Genomic DNA, 27,923 nt, shown 5'->3' with positions numbered 1-27,923 from the left:
GGTGTGCCTCTTACGCAAATAAAAACATTCATTGGTCACAAAGTCTGTATTAAAACACATCAACAACAGCTGAACCAGCGTGGACTCCCAGTCATTAGCAGAGAACATACTCTCCCGTCCTGTCAGCCTAGAGCCTGATGTCAGTGCCTGTATGTTTTAATTAAAACTCAAACTGACTGTGGCATATAGAGCTCCTTTTCTACTTTATTGCCTAGTATTAGAAGCCTACCTCCTTCCTCCCCTCACGGGCTGAAGAGCACTCATTTACCATCTAAAGGGCCCCCAACTGGCTAAATGTAGGTGGCCCCAGCTACATTCAATGTTTCGTTTTTTGAGTGCGTGTGTGTATAGACCTATATGTGTGCGTGCACCTGTCAGTCTAAAGCTTGGTGAGTAGTCGGTAATTGCTGGAGCGTGGTGACCTGCTGAACCCTTGTAACGGAGCTCAAAGCCACTGTAGAGTACCCCCACCACACACACACACACACACACACACACACACACACACACACACACACACACACACACACACACACACACACACACACACACACACACACACACACACACACACACACACACACCACAACAGCACCCAGGCTTGTCACTAGACCAGTAGGAGGAAGAGGAGGAGGATTGTAGGTGCGCTGGAGGCGACACCTGTCAAGCCGCTACTAAACTCAGTTGGATGATTTTAAAAGACTGAAGCGCCAAAAGACTAGCGGGATAAATCGAGGTGGAAATAGAGATTAGTCGCACCTATTGTCGTTGTTTTGCGCTCAGGGAGGGACACGGAGCCCTTTTGAGGAGAGAGAAAAAGGAGGATGTAACGTTGACGTTATGACAAGCCGTTTCTGGTGTTGAAGTAGCAAAGTTGGCGTTTGGTTGAAGTGGAGCTGGCTGACAGCGAGGAGCAAAAAGACGCTGGAGAGAAAAAAAGGGACTTTATCCGAGGTTAGTCTCTCTATCCCCCTCTCTCTCTCACTCTCTCTCACACACACACTCGCGCCAAACACATTAACCCACACTAGAGTGAAACAACAGGGTGGGAGATAACTAGTGCACATCGCGGAGCTTCGGTGCGGACAGAGCGAGCATCCTCCCCCGTCCCGCAGAGCCCTTCACCCGGCTGCATGCAGAGGCTGCTGACCGCCGGGACTTAACGGACCCGCGTAATTATCTATTAAGTTGAAAGGACGATTTGACTAGGATGCAATCGGGAGAAGCGAGCAGCAATGAGGCAGAACATGGATAAAAGAGGTATGATCTGAGTCGGGTTGATGACTGTGCATTCGTAGAGGAAAGGGTGCACGGTTCATGCAGGTTAGCCTGTCAGGATCTTTTTCAATTTCTATTGCTCACGGTGGTGGCATGTTGATGCCAAAACGCTTTTAACTGTAACGCTTTTTAAATGTGTGCTTGTTTAAATGGATGTGCGTTCACTTGTGCAGCTACCTGCTGGAGCAAAAAGAGAAAAAAAAAAAAGAGTGAGAGATTTAAACAGCGGGCTACAGAGAGTTACAGCAGAGAGGGAGATTAAAGTGAGATTATACTTTGTAAAGAGATAGAATTCCCACTTGCATGTTTTCTCTCATCTCTCCCACCGCTCTACCCTGCTCTCTCATGTGAGCAGTGTGGTTTTATGTTTCTACAGTATAAGTGCTTGTGGTCTTGTTGTGTGTATGTGTCAGAATTGCAAAGACACTACTCTCAATGGCCCTACTTACATGGCGATATGTGCACTTAACCCCCCCACACCTTAACACAAGGGCCTATGTGGTTGGAAGCTACTGCATGTTGTGTAGGACACCAACTTGTCTAAAAAGAAAAGAAACAACAAAGAAAAGATTGCGTCATCCAACTAATTTCTGCTTAAACGTCTTTTACACCTCTTGCTGAATGTAAACAGAAACATGCTGTACATCTGTGTACACACACACACACACACACACACACACACACACACACACACACAGGATTAGCAGTCATACGGGGCCATATTGAGACAGCAGATTATAATGAGATTCTCTGGGCCAAAGCGGTACAGAACACGGGATTAAAGAAGAAAGGCAGAGATGGATGGATGGATGGATGGATGGAGTGATGAATAAGGGGGAAAAAGGCAAAGAGACCAAAAGGGGGGCAAGAGAGAAGAGCGAGAGAACATGAGATTAAAGTGTAATGTCCTAGAGAGGGAGAGACAGAGAATCCAGGGCAAGTCATGCAGTTAGAAGGAACTGCACATTGGCAGAATGTGGAGAGAATAAAGAAGAGGAGAAGGCAGCAGACTATCGCCTCCCTTTTGATCTCCTCTTATTCACCCATCTGACAGCACAAGAGGAGCAGTGCTTATATAACTCCCCATTTGAAACACAATAAACCAAGAAAGGGTTGAAAAAAAGAAAAACACAATCGGCATCTTACAGATGGGTAAATTGCAAAACAAAATTGCAAAAAAATGAAACCTGCAGACATCAGTATCATCTCTGAGAATGATGACAATATTTTTTCATTTCCTGAAACACAAACGAACAAGTGGCGCGGTTTTGCCTTAGACGCCAACTTGGCTGTTTAAAATCTTCATCAGCACCTGAGTGATCTCAGCTGACTGAGCTTCTATGTCAAAAGATAGGCTAGTGGTGCCAAAGCACTTAGCATAAGTCAGCTGTTAACACACTTGTGAACACTTGGTGTGTCTAGTTCTTAAATTGAACTCAGAAGAGAAATTTCTGAAAGATCTCATTTGTTAAGCAGTTTTTGGTCTTTTTGAATTAGTATTGCTGTATTCGTTACGAATTCAGGTTGATGATATCCTGATGTGGAAACAAACAACTTTTAACCCCACCCCCTAGCGCTATCCAGGAGTGTGTGCCGTCGCAAATACAACCGGATCACTTTGGTTTTTCCCAGAGCTTAGCAGTTCAACAACACAGATCACACAGCATTTTGTTTTCTAAAGATATTTCACCGTCTGCAGTGCTCAGAAATAAGAACCTACCACCAACCTGTGTACCACTGCTGGTAAAATATGTGGCTGGAATATTTACATCTCTCATCAGCCAAAAACAATGGTGATTTATTCAGTGGCTGGTAGAATTTAAACATTTAATATTCATTTGGCAAGTAAAAAACTTTAACTTTGCAACTTGATCTTCCAACACAGTTGATAAAGACAATAGTATTTGCAAAGAATATACATCGATTTTGATTGAAAACAAGGAAACCATTCCTAAGATACATCAATCATTAGCTTTGACAAAATGTGTTTAATGTGGATGTATGTGCAAGGGTAAGCTATATATACATATAGTATAAGCTATTCTATAGCCATTACATTATTCTATCAACAACTATTTCATCATTGTAAATTTAATCAAACAACTCCACGATACTAAACATTTATTTAAGAGCCTGACAATCTTTAAAAAACAGAAAGATATGATCTTCATCAATAGTATAGTCTTCCAAAGCAATAGCTAAAACATGTTGTGTTCTGTGGGAGGACTAGACAGATTCTCCATGTTGGCTTTGTGATTTGGAGGCTCAACACTGAATCTGTACTGGCAGTGGAAAGTGGCATGGATGGATGAAACTGATGAGATTTACTGGAAAACAAAAATAATCATTGTGTGGTGTTGCTTTGGCACCGTGCTTCTTTTTAAATCTGCACCTCCAGATTTTTTTTAGTGGCATTGGATAAAGCTAAAAACACAAAATCCTTATCACAAGAATTTGATAAAACACTAAAAAAGTGAATATCTTAGCAAACATTCGTTAATAATAATAATAATAATAATAATAATAATAATAATAATAATAATAATAATAATAATAAACACACAGCAGCACCATTAGCACTTGGTTTTTTGGAAGCTTTGTGAAGGTATGTCTGGTATTCACTTTCCTTTGAGCTCTGTATTGATTTTAATCAGGAAACTATTTGCCTCTTTAGAGGCTAAAAACTCCACTATGTTCACCAGCTAGTAGCTAACTATCTGTCTGATGTTTGGTGCTGGGCAGCAGCAGCTGCTCTTTTTGGCCATGACACCAAAACTATGAGTTGAAGGATGCTAAAACACTTTGTAGAGCTCAGGAAAAAGGCATAAACCAAGTTTATAATATTTTTGAATAGCACTTGTTTTAATCAGTAGGTCTTAAAAGTAGAACAACTAGTTGGAGGCCTTCTCTAGAGTTATTTCCCCTCATTTGACTGAGCCAAGATGCTGCCGATAGGAGGCGTTGCTTAAGAAAAATGTCAGTGAACGTGTTCTATGGGCCCAAGACTCGTATGATGACGTATATTTGCTCTCTAAAGTCAGGCCAATTTGGCATCATGCAACCTCCATAGGAAAGAACAGGGCCCTGCCACCAACGCTGTATCCAGTTGTCTTTTTACATCCATGAGTTTAATGTATATAGAATTGATGAATGTGACAAAACCTCACCCCTTTAATACTTAACTGTACACATACAGGCACTTTGTTCCATCAATTGAAAAACCCCAGTAGCATGACACTAGTTTGTTCAGTTTACCAGGTGTAAAGTGTGTTCCAGGTGTAAAGAGTGTTCATGTAGTGGTGCGCACTAGTTGGAGGCACTGGGTCATCACCCTGTGGCAACTCAGCAAGTGTCAAGAGGAAGTGATGACCCTCTGTGCCTTCATGTATCTTAGCAGCATGTCTGCTTTCCTGAGGCTACTTGTGCAAGTGCCTACCAGGAGAGTTTCTGATTCTGTTCATCTATAAATTCCTTATTTTACATCATCTTGATAACTTTAAAGTGTAGCTCACATCTTGTAAAATGAGGGATTGATGATTTACATCCATGTCAAAGTCTGTCCCCGGTTTTGCCTTCATGCCTACAGTCATGACTTTCAGCATTAATGTTTCACTGCTAAATGTAAATAATTCAGCAGTATGAAACCAGGACTGTTACTAAGCATATCAGTGCCAGTCAACTTTAGCGTTGTGGTAACATTTACTTATATTACTGATTCAATATTAGAATTGGTATCCATCCAAATCACTATATGATAGCAAAGATGGAAGGTGTCAGTCTTCCTTTTCCTTTCCATGGTGGTTTTATAATTACAGGACTTATACAAACAAATCCTTTAGCACACTGATCAGCCAAACTAATTAAACCAGAACATATCCTGCTTTATTGTTAAGAAAGATAAGAAATTATCTTGTCATCGTCATGGTCATGGCATACATAAAAAAAACAATGTAAAAAATGCAGTATTCAAAGCCCAATAATCAAATCAAAGTATTTTTGCAGGTTTATGCGAAGGTAGTGTGTTGCTACCTTTGTGGTAGGAGGTGCATGCTCTATTTATATGGGTGTCAAAATAAACCTGCGCATTAATGTTTCCAGGCATCCCACCCTTTTAAAGCCTGTGTGGGAAACACTGCAGTCATAGATGTAGAGTTTAACTCGCCCCTGAAACAATGATTTCATAACTGTGTCCAAAAGAGCTTTACAGAGACTCAGACTGAGACAGCAACCAGGGTGAATTATTGAGGATTTTCTCACCCATAACAAATACAAGCAAAAACAAAATTTAATTTAGATGGAAACAGTGAATCGGAACTTGTTTTTTACTTCGTATTCCCACTTTGTGTCATGGCAGTACCAACATTATTTAGATAACACTGCCCTAGATTATAAAAAATGCATTTATCTGCTGGGACACATACTGTGAGCTTATAATGTATTTGTTGCATTCCTCCAAACTGTATCTCTACAATGTTTATTATATACTGTATATATCTTTACGTTAGAAAATAGGCCACATTTCCACCCCCAATTAACATGTGATCTGTATCTGGAAAATCACATTCAATACATTTACATTTCTCCTGGCGTTAATAGGCTGCCGATGTTGTGATCCGATCTCATAATGCAAATGAGTTAGGCAGTGCGTACATGGTACGCCTTATGTACTGTAAGGGGAACCTATATTTATTTATAGGTAAGATTTGCTAGCTTCTGCTACAACTTGTAGCTTTGAGATGTTTTATGTTGCTGGGTGATATTGTTTACCTAAAATCAGCTTTAATTATTAATTTTATGATATTAATTCATGAAATGACAATGTGACAAAGAGTAGCTTGTAGTGATGAACAGAACATTATCCCTGGATCTGCAGCTCCTCTCAGCTTCACATCTACAGTTAGTTTCATCTCATTGTTGAACTGTGTGACTAAACTGTTCTGGCTCACTCTTTTATTTTGGGCTGTAGCAGGCACCTGTTTTACAGAGAAAAGGCCCTGAAAAAAACCCCTTCATATAAAACCTGCTCAACACCAACAGCAGACAGATGACTGGCTGGTGAATATAGCTGAGCCTTTAGTAGCTAAAGAGCCAGACATCTCTTTCAGGAGTAGGTTGAGAACTGAAAACACAACACTCAAGACTTAAACATAAATGCTAATGTTCCTTAATGTACCTCTTGCATTGATATACATTTTCCCTATCGAGATGTTCAGAGGTATTTAGACACATATTGTATGTTAATTTGTGGTACACCATCAGCTCAGAGTCCAGAGAGGCTTAGAAAAATTGCAAAAGGTGTGTTGAAAATACAACGACCTTTCTACAGTATAGTTTCATCGTTATGCATAGCCATAAACAAAAAGATAAGATAAATAATGTTGATTTTTTTAATGAAAATAATATATGTATTCTCCCCTTTCACATTACTTTTGATAGATATTCAGAGCAATCTGTAGTTTAAGATAAAAAGACCAACACATGTAACCAGAACTGCATTTTGAAATTGATTTTCTGTAATTCTAGTTATTGCCTTTCTAGTTTATGCCTTATGCAATCTATTGTAGGAGGAAGTATGGCTCGGAAACAAACAAGGCTTTTATATAAATAAGGTTATGCCATGTTATGGTTGAGACTGCCCTGAAAAAAACAGAACAAATATGATCCTCAGAAAACCTGAAATAAATACATCCACAGTAGATGCCATTTACCGACATTACTGAGCTGCAATACACAAGGGAAGGTTTTAACAATTTAGGAGGCTTTCCGGGACCCAGCCATGAAAACACACACAAACACACAAAAAATGGTTTTGCATTAGGCTGAATTATATTGTATTTTGGTGTTTTGGGCATTTTTTAGTAGTTTGTGTGTGTGTGTGTGTGTGTGTGTGTGTGTGTGTGTGTGACAAGTTCAGAGATAAGCTTTTGTTTGAGCAGCAGCGATGACTTCAGAGGACCGGTTCCTTACCTAGCTCTTAAACAGCTGCAGGTGCCTCCACACATACTGGTACTGCAAGCTAAAATGAGCTGAAAGACTAAAAAGAAGAAATTACCTATGTTCCGTTCAAATTGAGAATATTCTCACTTGGGCAAAAAGAACAACTGTTACTGACAAGAGTTTGTCACAAATAGATGTAGAAATAAAAAGTCTGAAGAGAAAATAGAGCCAGGGGTAAAATGAAAGCAAAAACCAAGGATTTGATCACCTCGATGAGTTCATTTGACGCAAAGAGTGGTTTCTTTTTGATCCAGCTTGGATCAAAGGATGAGGAAGCTCATGAAGAGAGACATGTATACATGTATGAATGTATAAATGAATAAATGATGCATCTATTGCCAGGGGTTACTGATTATGTTGGGAATGAAGAGCCATTCATCATCTAATTTCTGAACATGGATATTTAATGTTGTGTTACATTGGCTTTTATTTCACTTTATTTGTGAAATAAGGACATGAAAGATTTAATATCACTCAAAATTAAGAATGACGGATTTATTAATAACTGTATGACTCGGAACCAGATTAATAAGAAAAAAACGCCCAACCCTTTCTGCAGGCCCTCTTTCATATTAGCCCAAAATGCAGAACATAAATGGCGACATTGTGCCAAGAGCCACAGACTGTGTTCATTTACACTTTCGTATCAGTTGCACCACAGTCCACATCTGTTGCAGTAGTCTGTGTGAGACGCCTGCAGCAAACATTAGTGTTGCAATGACATGCGGCGCATGTAATTAATTTGTGTTTTGATAAAACCTAAATTTTAGAGTTTGGAATTTGCTGGCAATTATTTTTGACTTTGTCCACAGCTTAATGACCATCAGTAGGATTTAAGTTATAATTACAATGTTTATTCGTCTGATTAAAACATTAGGATTTGTTCTAATGCCTACCTTTCATATTGCAAAGCTCTTCCCTTGCTTACGCTTAGAGTTACAGTTGGGATATTTTTGTCTTTTGAATCGGCTGTCTCTTTGTTGCCTGTGCTTCTCTGTTCATATTAGTTCAAAACCATTCAAACACTGTGGCAGGAAAAGTTTAAACCAAACCAACCTGAGACCAAATACCACAGCACCTAAGTATAATAACACAACTGTTCTTCATATAGGACACAACCTACCAGAGAACCAAAACCACTGCATTTGGACAAAGACAACTGTGTTAGTGGAACCAAATGCAGAATTATCTCCAACCTACCATGGCAACAAAGAATGAAAAGCACTGCCACGATTTCCAAAATGATAGAGAATGAAATAAACATGTGCAAAAGCCAATTACCGAGTTCAGCTTAGAGAGTGCTACACTCGCTCTAAAGGTGTCAAGATGGTACGCCATTGTGAGGGAGACTGGCAAGAATATGTGTCTGACCCGCTTTATTGAATTCCAATAGATCTCTCAGGTTTGCCGGGATTGGGCTTGACTCTTTGCTTGAATAAGCTTTGATAATTACCCTGTACCCTTTGCTGGAGTGTACTCAATGTCTCTTCATACTGAGGTAAACAGCGGCAAAACAGAACGACTGATGGATTGATTGACTGACTGGCAGGAGATGCATCGGTCTTAGTTCACTCACTAAACTTTCACATGGAAGTTTTTCCTCTTTTTCAAAAAATGTAGCTCCTGTGGAGACTTTGTGTCTTCCCAGAATAATAAGGAAATGGAAAATGACAAGAAATAATAGCGAAAGAGAGATATGACGTGTTGTTGAGAGGCAACAAAGCCTGGTTCAAACCTGAGTCTTAGACTGCCACCAGGAGGCCGCACGCAATCCACATCTTATTGGATTTAAAATGACTTGTTTCTTCTTTCACCAGGAGCAAACACAAAAGACTCCGGGGATTCTGCTCCAAAAGCATAGGTGCCAAGTTCAACCTAGCGGGAGTTATTGTGACCTATCTAAGAGTGCCTTCTGGTGAACTGCTTTGTGCGTGTGCGTGTGTGTGTGTGTGTGTGTGTGTGTGTGTGAGAGAGAAGGTGTCCGGCCTGTAAATTGCCTGTCGGAAGATACTTCCTGTGCATACCTCATCCTGAGCGAGACACAGAGTGAGAGAAAGAGATGGAGAGAGAGTGTAAATGCTTTGAGTCGGAAAAACCCTCTATCATATTTAATGGGATTATTTATCCACACACTGTCATGAGACGATGTGTATGCATGCTGGGCAGAGTGTGGGAATGTGTGTTTTGCTGAGAGATGGGGTATATCATAGCATCTCCTGGTACATTATATTGCAGGGTGTGTTGTTTTTGTTGTGCAGATATTTCTAATGTACACCTGCTATGCTGATAGAGTGTAAGCCCACAATAACAGGCTGATATAAAAGCTATTTATGTTTCACCGAGACATTACCTAGGTCACATGGTCTGCTGTTGACGTGATGGAGGATACTTTTTAACGCATGTTTTTATGATTATATTTTCTTTAAGGCAGATGGTTAACCAGAGAAATCATTCCAGCGTGGTGTGGGAGGATTTTTACTCACAGCTTTAGGGGTGTCAGTGTGTAAAAACTGCAGTGAAACCTGCCTCACCCTGCCTTGAGGAGATGCCAACCCACCTTACAGCTTTCATCTCTGAGGGTTCCTCTGGCTTTTCAGTGTCCCCTGGGCTAATTACCGCTGCTGAAGGCTTTTCAGTCCTGACTAGATTAACATACTGGGAGAAAAAAGAGAATCATTGCAGTTCGGAGCTACTATTTCCCATTAAAATGGTAACATTTTAATTGAAAGATATGATTTTTTTTGGTCAGTGGGAAAGTATGAATACTCATCATTAAACCTGCATATTTGTCTAACCCGCGCTGCAGGTGAAGTGAGTGGGTGAACTGACGCTCACAGCGCTGTGAATATATTTTCAGTACCCAAGGCCGCAAACCCTCCGAGAGCCCCCTGAGAGATAATACAGTTTATTTACGGCTTATGCATATAAAATCTCTGCGCTGTCTCTGTAGCCCACAGTGTGAGGTCTGACTGTTTTAATTATTAGCTGCTGTGTTTAAAATGAAGCCGCCAGCATTTTTATTATTCGCACCATATTTATGCAAAACAACCTCTGCCCTGGGTGCCGCTTGTGTTTGTCCATCCATGTCTTTCTATACTATCCTTTTATATTTTTTCCTCTCCCACATCCTCACTTCTGTCCTCCCTGTCTCTTCCTCTCCTCCCTCTCACTCTTTAGTCCGTCCCCATCTCACATCCTCCTCCTCCTCCTCGGCTCTCTTTGCCTCACTCCAGCAGCGCTCTCTCTCAAAGTCTCGTTTACTCCCTCCTCGGCTGTTCATTCCCTCTTTGGAAACTGACTTCCTCCAGGGCAAAAACTCTACAGCTCACTTTGTCTCCCTGTCCGCCTCCATCTATGCTCCCCTCCTTCCATCTTTCTTCTTTATCCTCCCTCTTTCACTCCTTTTTCATCTTCTCTCTCACTCTGACAATAGGTTTCAGGACCCATCTATTGAAAATTCCCATTTGCACTGCTTTGCTTTCAGTGGCTTGCTCTCGTCTTATCACTGCTGGAGTTTTGTCCCGGCTTTACTGTGCAGAAGACGTAGAGAAGGAGACTTGGAGAGAAAGAAAGGAAACAAAGCAAGGAACATTGCCACCTCAGTCATACACAGACAGACAGACAGACAGACAGACAGACAGACAGACAGACAGACAGACAGACAGACAGACAGACAGACAGACAGACAGACAGACAGACAGACAGACAGACAGACAGACAGACAGAGGTGATTTTATGTGAAAAGATCTTTGATTCACTTCAATACAACAGAACTGAACTCAAATGAACTGCAAGTACATGTAAAAAAGTGAGGTTGTCAATATGAATATTAAAACTGAAAGAGATCAAAAATGTTCCTTGTTAAAAAAATGTGCAACTTGGATATAACGTCAATGCAATGTATTGCTTGACAATGTACAATTAACCTGATCCCAACACATAAACCATTTACTGCATTAAAATGTGTTTATGACCATCAGTGACAGTAATAGTCACAACAGCTTTGAAAAGGGGCACAACTATGCCCATTTTCAGCCTCATATATTTATTTTGTGCCTCTACTGTGACATGCCTTCATGCTTGAATGTTCAAAAAGCTCTTTATTTTTCTCATACTGCCTGTGCTACAGCAACCTCTTTTCACACTCTGTCTGAAACCAGAGCCCAGTCTGCTCTGATTGGTTGGCTTGCCGGCTCTGTTGTGATTCGTCAACCACTTATAGATGACCGTCCTCTTATCAATCACGTACAATGTGTTGGAGCGCTAGCCAGTTGAAGCTTGAAAGGAATATAGTGATGTCATTATGGATTTTAGCCTTTGCTGACCAAAGGTGAGAGTGGTCGAGAGGATCCCAAATAAGGTTTAGGCTATAAATATTTTAGCTTCTCTTTTTGTAGAAAAGAGTTGCAAAGAAAAGCCAACTAATCGATGAGTGTGCAGACAGAAGAATAATCACCAGCTACTTTGATAATTATTCTTTAAAGTTAATTTGTAATGCAACAATGGCTGAAAACGTTCTCAGTTTCTCAAAATATATTATTCTAAAATGCTTTTCTCTGTTTTATGTGATATCAAACTGAATGTATTTTGGTTTAGGGTTAACAAAACAAGAGAATATTCATTAAACATTTAAAGTACATAAATAACAACATCATGAATCAACATTATTTGATTGTCAAAGAAACATAGATGCCAATGTAAGATGAAGGACAACTGGCACATAGATGGAGACCAAAACAAATGAAACATAAATGAAAAGAAAAACAGCAAACAAGAAAACAAGGCGTTGAAGGAGGAGGATAAAAAAACAGTGTTGAAATCTCTAAATAATCTACAGATGCCACTTAACACCTTACCGCTGCCAGAAGAAGTCGGCCTGTATAAATTAATTCAGAGTTAATTGACCTCAACACTATTCTGAGTGAGAGCAGAGAGATGCAGCAAGACAGAGACTGAACCATGGTGTGAACTGCCATACAGAGTAAGTAGGAGGTGGTGTTGTCACAGTGCATAATGGTGTGGCTATCATTATCACTGGCTACAAGAACAAAGAACAGAGAGCTAGTGTGTGTGTGTGTGTGTGTGTGTGTGTGTGTGTGTGTGTGTGTGTGTGTGTGTGTGTGTGTGTGTGTGTGTGTGTGTGCGCGCGTTTGTGTATATATAGGAAAGAGAGAAAGTCAGTCACAGGTCAAAAGAGCAACAAAGTGTGTGTGAGCATGTAAGAGAGACTGTTGTGAGGGTGTTTTTATTTCTGTAAGTGTGGAAAGGATGTGAAAAATGTGTGTTTGAGTGGTTTCCATTTTACGGGAGCAGCTGTTGATGGGAGCTGGTGGCGCACAAACCACCCAGGCACAGATCTGCCCCACGGAGCTGAATATGCCAAATGTTAAGCACGTTTGTTTTGACATTTATCAGCATTAGGACTTTTTTTCCTCTCCAAGTGTTTAACAACAAAATTGCTGTAATTTTAAGGGCATTTCCTCACATTTCGGCAGTCATACTTTACGGATTTCAGTGCTCAGCTTTGAATTGCAACAAAAGGAACAGTATTTCACTGTGGATTATATTTTACAGCTACAGTAAAAACACAGTTTTATCACATATAAGGGATCAGATAAGGGATAAAAGTGATAAGATTATCAGGACATCACTGCCACTTAGACCCTGTTCTGTACCGCACCCTTACATCGCCTTAATATTGTTCCATTTCTGAATGAATGAGACTGAGTAAGGGGCGGATTAATGCTCAATTTACTTGAGGGCTGTTGTAAGGCTTGTTGTGCATGATTTATTTTAGGTAATATTATTTTCTGCTCCAAATCTGGATAATGAACTCAGCAGTTTCAGTTTAGGCGGTGTGAGTGTCCACGTTTCTCCCAATCAGATTATCAAGGGCAATTGTATTTACTGTGCATACAGCGTGGACTTCCAATATCGCAGAGAAAGCATACGTAGAGCTGGAAGCATGAATCCTCACAATGTCCACAGCTTAAAGGATAAGATTGGCAATATTTTATATTTCAACAAATCCCATAGAAACACCTAAGTCAACAAGCGTCATTCCTTCATGTCGTAGACTATTACATTCAATTAGATTCATATTGTAGGTGTTTGTCTAAAAAGACTGAAAAAAAGTGCATTCAGCCTCCATGAGACTGCAAAGGTCAGGAAGCATTGAGGGAAAAAAAAGAAAACAGGAGAGAAAAATGATTTTAAAGAACAAACAGTCTCATCCCTTTAATCATTTGCCTACTGTAACTAATTGATGAGGAGTCCGAGAGAAATTTGCGGCAAAAATAAAGCCAACACACTCCGGGGGTGTGTTACAGCCGAGTGCCTCCCTTCAGATCTTTGCTGATTATCCCCGTCTGTCGCTTCCCTCATCTCTCTCCCTCTCTGCCCCTCCCTCTCATGCTAAATGGAAGCTGTGTGTTGCTGTGTTGGAAAGCTAGTCACATCCCTCACACTCTTCTTTTTAGCCCCTCTTCATGTCTATGCCTCTCTCTCTTTTTCCATTTCCCACCTCTACCTTTCTCCCTGTCTATCCTTGACACTCTCTCTCTGTCTTTTTCCTCTCGCACTCTGCTCCCTCCAGCCTTCGCTCTGTCCACGCTGACACCCTTCACTGAGTCTGCCGGAGTTACGGCCTTCAGACTCTGACAAGAATTCAGTGCCTGTGTGTGTGTGTGTGTGTGTGTGTGTGTGTGTGTGTGTGTGTGTGTGTGTGTGTGTGTGTGTGTGTGTGTGTGTGTGTGTGTGTGTGGATCTGTGTCTTCAAGCATAGATGAAATATGAGTTGTTAAATATGAATGCAGGGTTCTATTCCTATGCCGTGTAGTCACGTCGCCCATGCGTTGAGAAGTAGTAAAAGAAGCCCGTGCACATACACCCACAGATATGGCCCCATCAGTGTGTATGACAAGTAACTGCAGAGCTTCTGGGGTATTATTCTGCATCACATTTGCTATCCATTTGTCTGTGATACTCACCAAACAGTCACTCACACACACAAACACACACACAGAGTCGGGCCCTGGATTCAAGCTTCACTGACTTTAAACCTTGCTCAGGCTGACAGTAATTTCTGCTTCCAAATTACATTCCAATGGCTTCATAAATCTGCTGCCTCCTCCTCCGCCTCTTTCTCTGCCCCCCCTTCCCGTCCTCCTGCTTCTCTATCTCCCCCCTTTTTTTGCCGTACCCCATCTCCTTCCCTCACTTTATTTTTCCTGGATGGACCACCAGCCTCCTCCGTCCCTCTCTGCCTCTATTTCACCATCTTTCTCTCTCCCTTCCTCTCCTTCCCCCCTATCACTTGTTTTCTCGTTTCCCCCACACTGCTTTCTCCCTGGCGCTCGCTCAGTAAATGAGAAACAGGGAGGCAGAGATGGCGAGGTTACGTGTGCGGGGTAGTTAAACAGTCACACACACACACATAAATCCATACAGATACACAAATACACACTCTCACAGATGTGCTCACAAACATAAAGAAATGTGTAAATACACACATCCATGACCACACATGCACAGTCAAACATCATAAACAACACATTACACTTTGATTGAAAGACAAGCATGTGTGCTGCCATATATTTGTTGTGCCTCTAAAATTACACACACACACACACACACACACACACACATTTGCATGCACACACACGTGCACACACGGCTGTTTTAATGAGAGTGTTCATTTTACAGATAGTGCCTCTAGGTGAAATAATTGCAAATGTTGGGCCCTGATGGCTGGTCCAAGTGTTCTCAGGCCAGTTGTCTTTATGGGCCATGGCGGGCCGCAAACACACCCCTCATCTCCCTCACTGCTGCGTTAACTGCTGCTCTGATGCAGCCGACACACACGAGATGGAAACATGGGCCTAATATGCATAAACACACAATGTAGACAGCAACTTACGTATTAACAGTTAACACACACGTACACACTTGGCGAAGCAGAGGCCAGCAGAGAACAATAGTGCCGTCTGACAATGGGGCTCGGAGGAATTCTCTCCTCCATATTAATATTCAGCGGAGTGGATATAGAGAGAGTGTGTGTCAGCAGGGACGCATGCTCATCAACCTCGCTAACACTGGGGTTAGACAGCCACATGATTACAAAGTACTCAGACTGTAGTCCCCAGCCTCATAACTATTAATCCCTAGCTCCTACTCCCTCACTTCCTATCTCCTTGCTCCCTACAGTGCACGGAGCGAGCCTGCTGCCAAGTATCACAGCTGTCACTTTTCTTTGCTTCCATTTTCCAAATTATTCTGAACAGCCTGATGGAGCAAAGGGTGGATGAAAATGGAGATTTGATATTGTCAATTTCCCGCTGCCACCCACTTTAATGTTTCAAATTTGTGAAAGTGCAGCTAGAAGGTCATCTGGAGGATAATTTGAAAAAAAAAAAAAAATAGATTTAGTTTTTCCCGGTAATTTTTGATGCTAACGGCACAACAGCCACTGATGCATTTTCTCTAACCAAAGGCGTTGTAGTCTTTAGTGTCATGCCCATAATCTCCTCTTATTGTACCTCATGTCAAAGCTAAGATGTATGCAAGTAAGCACACCTGTAGTTCAAGACATTAGCTCTCATGTTTCACATCCATCAGTAAATTGTGAGTAAAGGTGACCTCTAACACATAACAATGCTCTTTGCCACTTTTCTGAACATGCATCACCGTCATCTGCAGAACAACAATAGCTTACAGCACATCTGCACTTTCCTGCAACAGATGTGTTGCATAAAAATTGTCCAACCCATGTCAGTAATAGTTTTATTTAGTAGCCTTGAGCTCAACGCAGATTTTATATTTGTAGATGTTTATGTAGTTGTTTTATCTCCAGCCTTCTCTATTGTTCCACACAGCAAAGAAAAAATATGCTAATATGTGATTGTTGGAGTAGAAAGCAAAGAGGAAAACATAACAGCGAGAGCATTTGGACTGCACAGAGCCACAGTGAAAGTCACATACTGCTGCGTACCTGTAGGCTACACAGTTGTCATTGACTGGCTCACAAGAGCAGAGTGATTTCTGTCCCCCTGAGGAATGAGATGTTCTCTGTGCTCTCTGTTATGCAGAAAAAAAACAAGTACAACAGAAAAGACACACAGTGAAGACTCAGTCAAGGATGTTTTTGACCTCAACACTAAATGGGTAAGCTGCCCAAATTGTGGGAGCTGCTCTCTTTATTACTGCCTCTGAGAAAGAAATAAGAATATAATATGATGGAAATGTTTTGTAAAAAGACAATAACACTGTTGTTAATATTCAAGGTAAGATGCTGATGTATTTTACACCTTATTACTGAGCACTTCAAATGTAGTTTATATTGCTTGTTCTGCCCGACCGATGACCCGAAAGAAAAATACATTGTATTACAGAAGGCAAAGAAAATAAAAAAAAAAATTGTGTATGAAGCTGGAACCAATACACTTCCATTTAAGTTTTAATAAAAGAATACAAAAATCAAATAGTTATCAAAGTTGTTGCCATTAGTTTTCTGTAAATGTAAGTACTCCCATCTTTTCTCTATACTCACAAATACCAATAACAACATCACACATCTTTTTAAATTGTATAGTCTGATATTAGATACCTAATGATTTTTTCACACTGATGTACCTTTAACACTGAAAAATGTTTGAAAGAGTGTGCCGCTTAGACACTTGACTGTGTCTGACTTCTAATAAGCATGCCTATAAAAAACTGCACTTATTAGCATAAAAGGTTTGGGAACTATAGGAAAAAGGAAATAAATTCAAAGAGCACTTAAAAGTATTCTTTGATCGATTAGAAAAGAAAACTGGTTCCATGTCAAGATGTATCCACTCAACCTTTGCTGGGTTTTGGGCATCTTGTAGGTTAATATCACAAGTTGCATAAACTTGGCCAATTAATAAGTGAGATATCTGCAGTTTCTTATACTGAAACACAGTTATGATAAACAGAAATCAGTGTGTTTTCTTTCCCTCATTTAACCTTACCTAAACTCTGACAAACATGTTTTTCAGACACGTCCTTCTCCTAAATGAATAGTGTCTAGCTTCTCTCCTTACTCCCCGCTCTGATACTTGCTCCCTAATGCTTCCTATTTCCTCAGCCTCCTCTTCCCCACCACTCTCCCCCTAGCAAGTCTTCTGAAAATCCATCACAAAAAGTTTTAAGGACAGCCTCGACATTATACAGATAGAGCTTCATGTAGTGATGTCTAATGGGCAATGGCAGTGAGCTGTGGAAATGCTGCTGATGCTCAATATTCTCATCTTGTCCAATGCAGGCAGACATTTTGCCTGTGGTAGCCTGAGATTAGTGCATGTAGTGTACGGGTAGTTTTGGACCAGACAGTGCAGCCAATTAAGGAGACTTGTTTTAAAACGACAGTTACCGTCGTTAAAGGTGACATCTGCTTTTAATACATGACTGATGACATCCAATTAAAAGTCTTCATTTGATTTATGATTCAACTTCAAAGCCACTTAAAAGCCTTTCCCTCCAAAATACTAACATGAGAGGAATTTGGAGTATTAGACATCAATCAATGAATCACAAAGACATGGAATAAAAAGGGTAAAGCATTTAATAATGTTCAAAAAGCCTGAAACATAAAGCGCTGCATACAACTAGACTGTCCTTGAACAGACCATTATCTCATTTCTCCTTAAATGCCAATCACAAAGTCGATGCATTTTGCAAACAATGTCTATTTAGCATTCTCTCCCATCGCGAGCTGCTTTCATTAGGCAAGTTAGCTGCACTCTGCACATATAAATCAGTTTACTATGCCACAAACTAGAAACCAGCCTGGAGCTGTTTTATAAAAAGGATAATTTATCTCACCACACACAGCCCAATTTCATCCCACACCAACCACCTAACTACCCCACTAAACTGCACACCTAATTAAACAAATTCCCTTCCATTTGTGGAACCAGTTAAAACACCAAACCTAAAATAGAAACACACACATTCCCCATAGTCTAGATTAAGATGTATGGTGCACAATTTAGAGTTGATTTTAAAAACCCTTCAAGGATATATACACACACAGACATGAGGCTGTTGAACCTCTTCACAGCTGCAGCATGTGTCCTTTGAAAATGAAAATGAGGACGGCATTATTTGTCTCTATTTGTGTTTAAGCAAACCGCATGATAATTTCCCAGTTGGCTGTGTAGTCTACTTACTCTGGGATGAAGTGAACAGGCGAATGCAGGCAGCGGAGCAGTTAATGGCCTTGATGAATCTGTCTCTGTACACTCAGTATGCCTGATGAAAACCTTATATTTCTAAAGCCAGTGTTCACTGGGGGGTTGGATTCTGCACACAAGATACAGGCACTTAACGGGTGATGGTTAATGAAAGCTCAAACGCTTTGTTTGAAGAAAAAAAACACAGATATAAAACATTGAGTTACCTTAATGGGAGGTTTGTGTCCGTTGGGAGCTGCGTCTCGCGCATATGCAGCTCTGACCTTCAGGAAGTATTTTCACGAGGTACTTAATTTTAAGAGGTATAACTGTTCTGATGGGGATAATTATTTAGCCCATACCTTTTAGTATTCCATATTGTGCCAATGTTAAAACCAAAAGTACATCTTGCTGTTGCTTTAAGAAAGCGGCTGGTATCAAAAATAAAGGCTGGAAAGCTTTTTATCCTTGCAGATCCATTAAAGCACCTTTAACAATAAACATGTAGGAAACACATTAGCTGCTGTGCCAATATTTGAATATTTTTTAAAGTTGAAGAGACAGATTTGTAGAATTACCAAACTATTTAGGCAATATTATATATATATATACACATTATTTTGTTCTACTAAACCTCTAAAATGTTGCCTCACTTAATATTAAAGACTTGTTAAAAGGCTTAAATGTGTCAGCCTCTTAATTTGGTTCCGTGAATGATGTGTTACAAACAGCTCTTTGTGTGAGGTTTAGCAAGGATTTTACACTTTCAACATTTCTAATACTGTTCTTGTCTGCTGTCTCTCTCAGGGCGGTGCTCACTGACACTCTGCCAGCTGTCCTGCTGAAGCAAACATCATTGAAGTCTTCCTTGAGGATACCAGAAATCGCTCTATTTCTTCTAACCTGTGGGGGAACTTTTCACACTGAGCCACGTGACTGGCCTTCACAGCGCTGCTCGGATTGCACTACGTACAGTACACGCGGTCATCGTGCTTTGCTGCCTCTAAAGATCATCTGTGTGAACTGAAAAGGAAGCGATTCAAATTTAACAGAGGAGAGTGAGGCGGAAACTGAGAGGGAAGGAGAAAGGAGCCTCTGAACCAACTATCACAGCCTGTGTTCTGCACAGGACCAAACTGTCCTTCACAGCCTCAAACCTACTCATTACCATCACAAAACTCTGAAATGTATGTTTTTGATAATTGTTATTATACGACTAATAATCGTAAGGACTCTTAGCTGGATATCTCAGACCTCTGAAAATCCCACTTATTCTGTACTTGCTACTCATTAATTATAACCACTACCTAATTATTCAAAGTCAGTGTAGCACGGCACTGTATTTCTGCATGACCCACTGCTTGCATGAGTATCCAGGATTGCTTTTGACTTCGAAGAAGGACCCTTAAGCTCTCAACCATCTTCTGACTGTCGGCCCAACTGTAGCATTTGGGTGTGGAGCCGTGGCTTTAGAATTAGGCCCCTGGACGCTTGTTGAAGATGACTTGAGCTGGCAGGCCTAAAAGCCCCTTACCCCAGAGGAAGAGAGAGAGAGCTTGACAGTTGGACACACACAGACACACACACACAAAAATGTGGGTGCCGAGGCGGCTTTGAGCCATGCTGGTGTTGCAACTTACGGAGCCCTGGAGTACAGGCTATCATCATCCCTATCATCATTCACCCAATCTGAGGAAGATTCAACGGCCCTGAGGAGCGTGGCTACACTTGTGAACGATTCAAAGACGTCTTCGCTAACACACAGAGATCCACGGTTACATCTTCAGTCACACACAAAGACACAATAACATTCCTCTTCACAAATCCCTTGATACAGGAAAAAAACAGCTGCAGCGGACGTGAAAAGCACAGAGACTGACCAGGTTAGCAAGACCTTCGCAATCACACCCTCGGTCCATACACACACACACACACACACACATTTTCTGCATTCACCGCAATGAAGAACACCACCTGTACATGTTACCTTCATCTACGTGGTAGGAAAGAACACCAACACACAATGGCTCTGTGCTTACACAAAGGCTTTTATTTCTGAACATGATTGAAATGTTAAGGGTGGGGGGGCTGCAAAGGGAGAGGTAGGCGAATGCGGAGGCGAGAAAGCTGAGGCCAAGAGGGAGTGAGAAAGAGAAGGTGGGGAAAAACAAGAGGTGGGGGGTCTGCTGCATCTAAATGAAATAGAAACTAAGTCGCCATGAGGGAGAGAGGAAGTCTGGGGAGGAGGACTGAACTAGAGCTGATTGATCCAATCTCGGTGTGTAGGAATCAACGGAGGACTGGAGAGGAAACGATAAAAAGAGGATTAGAAAGAGAAAGAGAGACAGGGGTGGAGAGTAGGAGGGCGACTGCACGGACACTTCTGCAAACAAACCTGAGAGTGGATATAATGAAAGATTATGAAGGGGAGGAAGTGGTAGTGGGAGGATTGGAGAGGTAGATGGCGTGAAAAATAAAGACGCAGAGACGAGAGCGCCATAAGGGAGAGCGACAGTTGGAGAGAGTGAGAGGGCGAGGCAGGGAGGCGAGAAGACAGAAAATATAAGGATCATTAAGAGGATGTCGATAGAAAAAAAAATCTTGGCATGTACTGTAGGCAAAAACACACAAACAGGTCTGTGCCAAGCGGTGTTTATGAAAGGGAAGCAGGGAAAGTGTGGCTACAAAACATATGCTAGTTGATATTCATAGAGCATTCCCAATACGGTCTCGGCTCCTACCTTGACACTCCTTTTAGTGTGCATGTGCTCCTTTCCCTTACTTTCTCTGTCTTTCAAATGCTGGAAAGGCTGGGAAATAGTCAGATGTAAGCTTAAAATGCTGTTAAGAAAAGAAAAAAATTGAGTCCAGTTCCATGCCGAATTGTACGGCTCACACACGTGACATCACATACTGCCTGGGTCAAGGTGAGACATGAGCTGGGTATTGTTGATGTTCAACAGTCACACACATACACACTTATAGAGGCACTAACAAGCATGGATAGGTACACAAATGCAGCTATTTTATGCACCAATATCTTACAGAGAAAAGAGCATGCAATCATTCTTTTCGCACTAAACTCAGCAGATACTGTCTTGAGTCTTCACTGCCAGAAACTAATTTCCCCTCTCCTCCACTGACTGAATGTCCAACTCTCCATCTGTCTCCTCGCCTCCATCCCTCCCTCCCTCTCTCTCTCCCTCCCTCCATCCCCCTCCCTTCCTTGCGTCTCTTCTATTGTTGCCATCTCTTGTTTGCTTTGCATGGATTTTGACTGCAGCCGAGGGGCAATTTTGCATCCAGCACTGAGTTCACATACGAACACACGCACATGCACATGCATGTATGCACAGAAGGGTGGGGAGGGGAAAAAAAACTTGCCTTTAGAGGATTTGTTTATCAAATATGCTGTCAAATCATGTCAGGCATTTCACGTCAGAGTAGATTTTCTAGCCCCAGGCTACCCAAAGGAAGGATTCAAACAAGAGTACAACACAATGTAATTTCCACAACTTTCACTACTGTATATTATTCATACACTATAAATAGTGCGCTGTGGATGCTGAGTGCACTGCGATCATTTTATCTGAATTGTAAATTTATGTCATTGATGTTGGTGTCAGGGATTCGCTGGAGACCTTTCACAAAACATAGACTGAGGAACATATTAATGTTGCAGAAAAATGCTTCTCTGTAAAACATCTCGCTAAAACATTTCTGGGGATTTTCTAGACCACTTAACTGAATAATTTATATAAATTTCAAGAACAATAACAACCAAGAGAAAGCATGCATTATACATGTCATTTTGTACTGAGAAACTGTTCTGCATGTGACTGCTTTGTGTTCAATATGTTCACTTATTTGTGTGTGTATTTCCGTGTGTGTGTGTTTTGGTCATAGCCTTAGACATACGCCTTGTGTTTCTGAAATACCGGGCAGAGCCTGTGAAATTGTGTGTATTCTTCTGTTCCTTCAGTTAAAATGATTCTTTCTGTAATTTCATTGGAGGGTCAGTTATAGTGCAGCTACAGCAAGTTTACTACTTCTGGTGTCTGCAAAAGAAATCAACAGCACTGTGGGCAATTAATCTGATTTCCTTCTCCCTGACTCTCTTCTCCATTTTAGTTTCATGTCACTCACTCCATTTCAGTTAATCGGCCCGAAAAATTTCTTCCACATTTTCTCCATGAAACTGTCACTGTCCAATTTTTTCCATCTTTGTCATCATCCTATTGCTTTCTCTGATTCTTGTAATCTTTGCCCGCTCACTCAACCCTTCATCGCACTCTGTGCCTCTAAATGTCTGTTTGTCTTCTGCTTGGTTGCTCTGACCCATATAATCTTGAACAACCCCTATGAACTCTTTCTGTCTTTTTCTATCCCCAAAACTTCTCCGCCTTTAGATAAAAGAACATTACTTTATACAGTAGGTAAAAAGTACAGCACTTTGTGGTTTGGCTGTTTCATAAACTTATCCTTGTGCCAACTCTTTTTTCTTTTGCTAAATGTAAAAACTTTCTTGGATTTTAGACTCAGTCACATCAGTGGTACTCAAATCAGGGTTTCCCATTTTCTCTCTTTTCAATCAGGAGCTGAGCACCAACATGGCGGCTGAGAGTCTTGCTGAGCTCCGCGACTGGCTCTTTCTGCTCCTCCTGTGCCTCACCTTATTGGCTGAGGTGCTGGAACTGGCGGCAGCGGCAATTGCCATGGAAACGGGCGAGGGAGATGAGGGCATTGTGTGTCCTTCTGTATGCCGCTGTGATGAGGGTTTTGTCTACTGCAACGACCGTGGTCTCAGTATAATTCCTCCCCTACCATTAATGGCTGCCATCCTCTACTTGCAGAGCAACCGGGTGAAAAACGCAGGCCTGCCTCCCTCACTGGAACGCAGCACTTCCATACGAGTAATTTACCTGTATGCTAATCATCTGGATGAATTCCCTATACACCTCCCGCCTTCTTTACGGGAGCTCCATCTGCAGGATAATAATATACGAACGTTACCGAGATCAGCTCTGACAAAGTTACCATTACTAGAACGTTTGCACCTGGATGATAACTCTATATCAACAGTTAGCATCCAGGAGCGAGCTTTTTCTGGGACTCCACGGCTACGACTGCTGTTTCTTTCTCGAAACCACCTGTCAAGCATCCCGGCAGGCATGCCAGCATCCTTGGAAGAGTTGCGACTGGACGACAATAGAATAAGCACCATCCCAACACATGCTTTCCGTGGGCTCTCCTCCCTTCGACGCTTGGTTCTGGATGGGAACCTGTTGGCCAACACACGAATTGCAGATGATACCTTTTCCCGTCTCTCCAACCTGACTGAGCTGTCACTGGTCAGGAATGCCCTGCAGTCGCCGCCAGTCTACCTTCCTTCGTCTCACCTTGTGCGCCTCCATTTGCAAGACAACGGGATGACTCACATACCACGGGGGGCGCTGGACGGCATGAGGCGGCTTCAGAGGTTGGACCTGTCGGGAAACAATCTGACCACTCTCCCGCGAGGGCTTCTGAAGGACACAGAAAGCCTGGAGCTGCTACTACTGCGAGGAAACCCATGGTACTGTGGCTGCAACCTTCGCTGGCTCCACGCATGGCTGCACAGCCGGGGGTCCGCAGTGACAGTCAGGGGTCTGACCTGTCAGGGCCCTGAGCCTGTCAGGGGCCAGGCCCTTAGAGAACTAACCTCCCTGATGGAGCAGTGTGAAGGCCCCCCTGCTGGTCCCGGTACTGGAATGGGAATGAACCCAGCAGAAAAAGATGGAGGAGGGGAAGATGACATCGTAGGGGGCCAAGCTGTGGCTGTGGTTCCCCATGGCAGAACCACCACAACCCCTCTGCTGGTCCCCACGCAAGGATCACTCTTCACCCTCCACGCCAAGCGGCCAGGGCTTTGTTATACCTCTGCCTCCCGGTGAAGGGGGGCAGGTCTCTGGAGAGGCCCTTGAGCTGACTGTAAAACCTCTTTCTCCGGACAGTGTGCTGGTGAGTTGGCTTTGCCCCGAGCCGGCACCCTCTTTTCGCCTGTCGTGGCTAAGGTTGGGAAGCAGTGCATCTCTTGGTTCCATAACAGAGACTCTAGTACCTGGAGAGAGGAGGCAGTACTTCCTCACCCAGCTTACCCCACGCTCCCATTACCTCATCTGTTTGCTGCCATTAAGAAAGGAATCCTCTTTTGGGGGTTCCAGCATGGGTTCATCTCGAATTGGCAGCATGGACACGGACAGTAAAGACTCAATCCCGACCTGCGCTCAGATAGAGACTGGAGAGGCTCAGGTCAGTCCAGGAAGGGAGGGGGATGATAAAGAGGGAAAGGACTCAGAACTAACAGCCCTGCCATTGGCTGGGATCATAGGGGGTGCCACAGCATTAGTAAGCCTGCTGTTGATTTTTGGCATCTTCTGCTGGTACGGACAGAGATCAGGGTATGTGTCCGGGGACTCAGGGACATATGGCAGGGGCCGGGGTGGAAAACATTATGATGACTATGTAGAGTCAGGCACCAAGAAGGACACTTCCATCTTAGAGATCAGGGCCCCTCCTGCAGGTTTTCAGATGACAGCTATGGCCCATCAGCCCCTGCAGCCTAAGCTGGAGGATGTCACCTACATCCACACCATTTTTCCCTCTTCTTCCTCTTCCTCTTCCCAAGCTAACGGGACCTACAGGAGCAGCCATGGAGCCGGCAGCCTGAATGGCACGATCCTCAGCCAAACCAGCCACCATCGTGTCACTTATGGTACCAACAGGGGCTACCGAGAGGGTGGGATCCCCGACATAGATTATGCCTACACGTGATGATACAGGGAAACACTCCCTGAACCACTAATGCCAAGCGCCATTTCTATGATGACGACCCCTCGGCTGGTGGCCATTTGTCCTTGGTTTCCAAAGTACCCTCTGTGCCTCTGATGGTTCAATTCTGATTGGTTTGCTAAGTAGAAAAGACTGATTTTGGCTATGTTGAAAGGACAATGCTGTTGAGTGACAGAAGTGACAGTCCTACTATACTCTACTACTGTATACTACTTTATACAGAAAGTCTTTCTTTCAGCTCTACTTATAGTTATAAATCGTTACGTTTTCTCTTTTTGATATCTCAGTGTCTTTTAAACCTACTGTTCTTCTCAGCTCATAATGATACACAGTAACTTATTTGAGGTTGATATACTAGGCTTAGCTGATTTAGCAGGAGATATATTTATAATATGAGGAAAAGGCACTTGATGTGTATAGAGATAGCTCTCATATCTTCCTACCAACTGTAAGCTCTGTGCTGTATAGATAAAAGGGATGACAGAGGGAAAAATCAATGGTTGTTATAACCAACAGATGACAATGCATCATGGTTGACATGACAATATGTTTTCCTAGCCCCCTCCTTTCCCTCTAGTTTACTCCCCTCTTTTTTAATTTTTACAAGTTTCAGCCTCTTTCTTTTTTCTTTTTTTTTGGCTTTGGCTCTTTCCTTTTATTTCTCTAGTGTCTTTTGTGGTGCCGTGAGCAGAGGACGACTTTGTTCTCGCCAAGGGAGCTGACAACAGTGATAACAGTTCTGACAGAGACGGGAGACAGAAACCACAGAATGGGGAGACTAATGAGAGGGGGAGAGAGAGAGAGCGGGGGTGATGGATATATGGATGGTAAGAAAAGAAAATAAGACAACGAGAGAGAGGGGTGCTGTTTTGGGGATGGAGGCGCTGAGAGAGGTGTGTTGGCTTAAGGCAGACAGCGAGCACAGAAAATGCTTGAAAAAAGGAAGATGAGGAAAAAAGGGCGTGTGACAAATTCAGCAGCAGGATGAAAAGGCAGACAAAAGGAAGAAGATGGGGGATCAAGAAGGAAGCAGGCAGGGTAAAAAAAAGAGGTGTGATAACCAAATTATGACTTGAGTTTTACCCTCAGTATATCCCTAAATGCATGACTCCACACTTCCATCAAGGACTGATGTTTTCAGATTCCTGTGATTAAAATTTAAAGAATCAAACTAAATTGTTACAGCAGTTTTCGCCTGTATCTTCATCATAACATGGGCCCATTAAGATGCTAATGTTTGTAGGACACAAGGAATTTAAGACAATCAGAGAAAAACATAATAAAGTACAATAATTGCCACGACTGCAGGACAAATGACTAGCTTGAGAAGGACAGTTATTACAAATTTCCCTATCTGAATTAGAAAAAAGTATGTACCCATGTACCCAATTTCTATTGTCTGGTCTTATTAAATTACATTTGCAAATGAAGTCTAAGAAACGTAATTATACATCTTAAAATAGTAACCCATTATCATCTTGAGGCTGGTTAAACTTACTTAATAGAAAAAAAGTTTTAGCAGCTAATGAATTTTGTGTGGAAGGAGTAATTGTCTACTCTAATAACTGCTATACCATTCATAACAATCTGTCTTTCCAATGTTAATCTATAAGAGGAAGCTGTAAATGTGATATAGATATTTAAAATACAACAAGGTATAATGAGCAGTATGTAAAAAATAAACAAAAGATGGTCCGTTAAATAGATTGACAGAAAATGTTTATCAGTTATCACTCATTCTAGTAATTTTCTAGGCAAATGCTATTGTTTAAGCAGGCAAATTGGTCTTATGAGAACCAAAAATCGTTATGTTTTGGCTTGGTTGGATAAAACAAGCAGTTTAAAGACATAATCCGTGGCAGTAAATTGTGGTGAAAGTTATTTTTAACAACTTAATTATTTAATTGAAAAAATAATTGTCAGATTTATCACAAATACTTGTATTGTCTCATAGTATGTATCATCCAAAAAATACTACAAGAGAAATTATAATTTGAATTCTGGTAGAAAAAGTACATTAGCTGACATGTCATACAGTGTTACATGCCAGCATAGACAGTCATAAACAGGGATCCCAGCCTGACCGCTACACTGTGCAGTTTAACTAACAAACATACATGTACACACAGCATGCAGAAGGAAGCAGCAACTGCTCTCTGACTGCCTCTCACTGACTCTGCTAATACACTTTACATGAAGAGAAACTTCAAAGGAAAAGACTAACAAACAGCCAGACATGAAAAGAGGAAAAGGAGAGGGTGGAGAGTGAGGAATAGAGAGCGAGGACGTAGAGGGAAGGATGCTGATGAGTGATATTGAGTTATACTGAACCTCCAACCGATTCGTACTTTCAGTAGCTCTCTTTCTCTCTTCCAACATGGGTTAACGTACACCAGTCATATAGGACCAGCTCCGGTGTGGATTTATTTTTGTTCTTTTTTTTGCTGCATTTGTTTTTCTTTTCTTTTTTAAGAGCACTGAAGCTTCCTTTTTTATTCTGTGCAAAAAAATATCCTTTTTCCTTTTAAAAATGTCACCCTCAGATGTGATAATGAAAACACTCATATGTATAAACATTAAAATGGGTGCAACACGCTATTCCATTTATTGGTCTGTCGTCTT

General features: G+C 41.8%; 2 protein-coding genes across 4 annotated transcripts in view; one reads left to right on the top strand and one right to left on the bottom strand.

Moving 5' to 3' along the window:
* macrod1 (mono-ADP ribosylhydrolase 1) overlaps window positions 1-27,923 on the bottom strand; it is a 106,343-nt gene that overhangs the window by 58,088 nt on the left and 20,332 nt on the right. The window lies entirely within an intron of this gene.
* On the top strand, window positions 765-27,923 carry flrt1b (fibronectin leucine rich transmembrane protein 1b). Its single transcript, XM_063876333.1, is given in 4 exon segments — window positions 765-954; window positions 19,278-20,353; window positions 23,066-24,373; window positions 24,375-27,923. Coding segments are annotated over 2 exon segments (2,202 nt in total). The 5' UTR covers window positions 765-954; window positions 19,278-20,353; window positions 23,066-23,080; the 3' UTR covers window positions 25,284-27,923.

This window comes from Eleginops maclovinus, chromosome 23 (genome assembly GCF_036324505.1).
Source record: "Eleginops maclovinus isolate JMC-PN-2008 ecotype Puerto Natales chromosome 23, JC_Emac_rtc_rv5, whole genome shotgun sequence".
NCBI lineage: Eukaryota > Metazoa > Chordata > Actinopteri > Perciformes > Eleginopidae > Eleginops > Eleginops maclovinus.
This window is presented reverse-complemented; position numbering and strand designations above follow the sequence as displayed.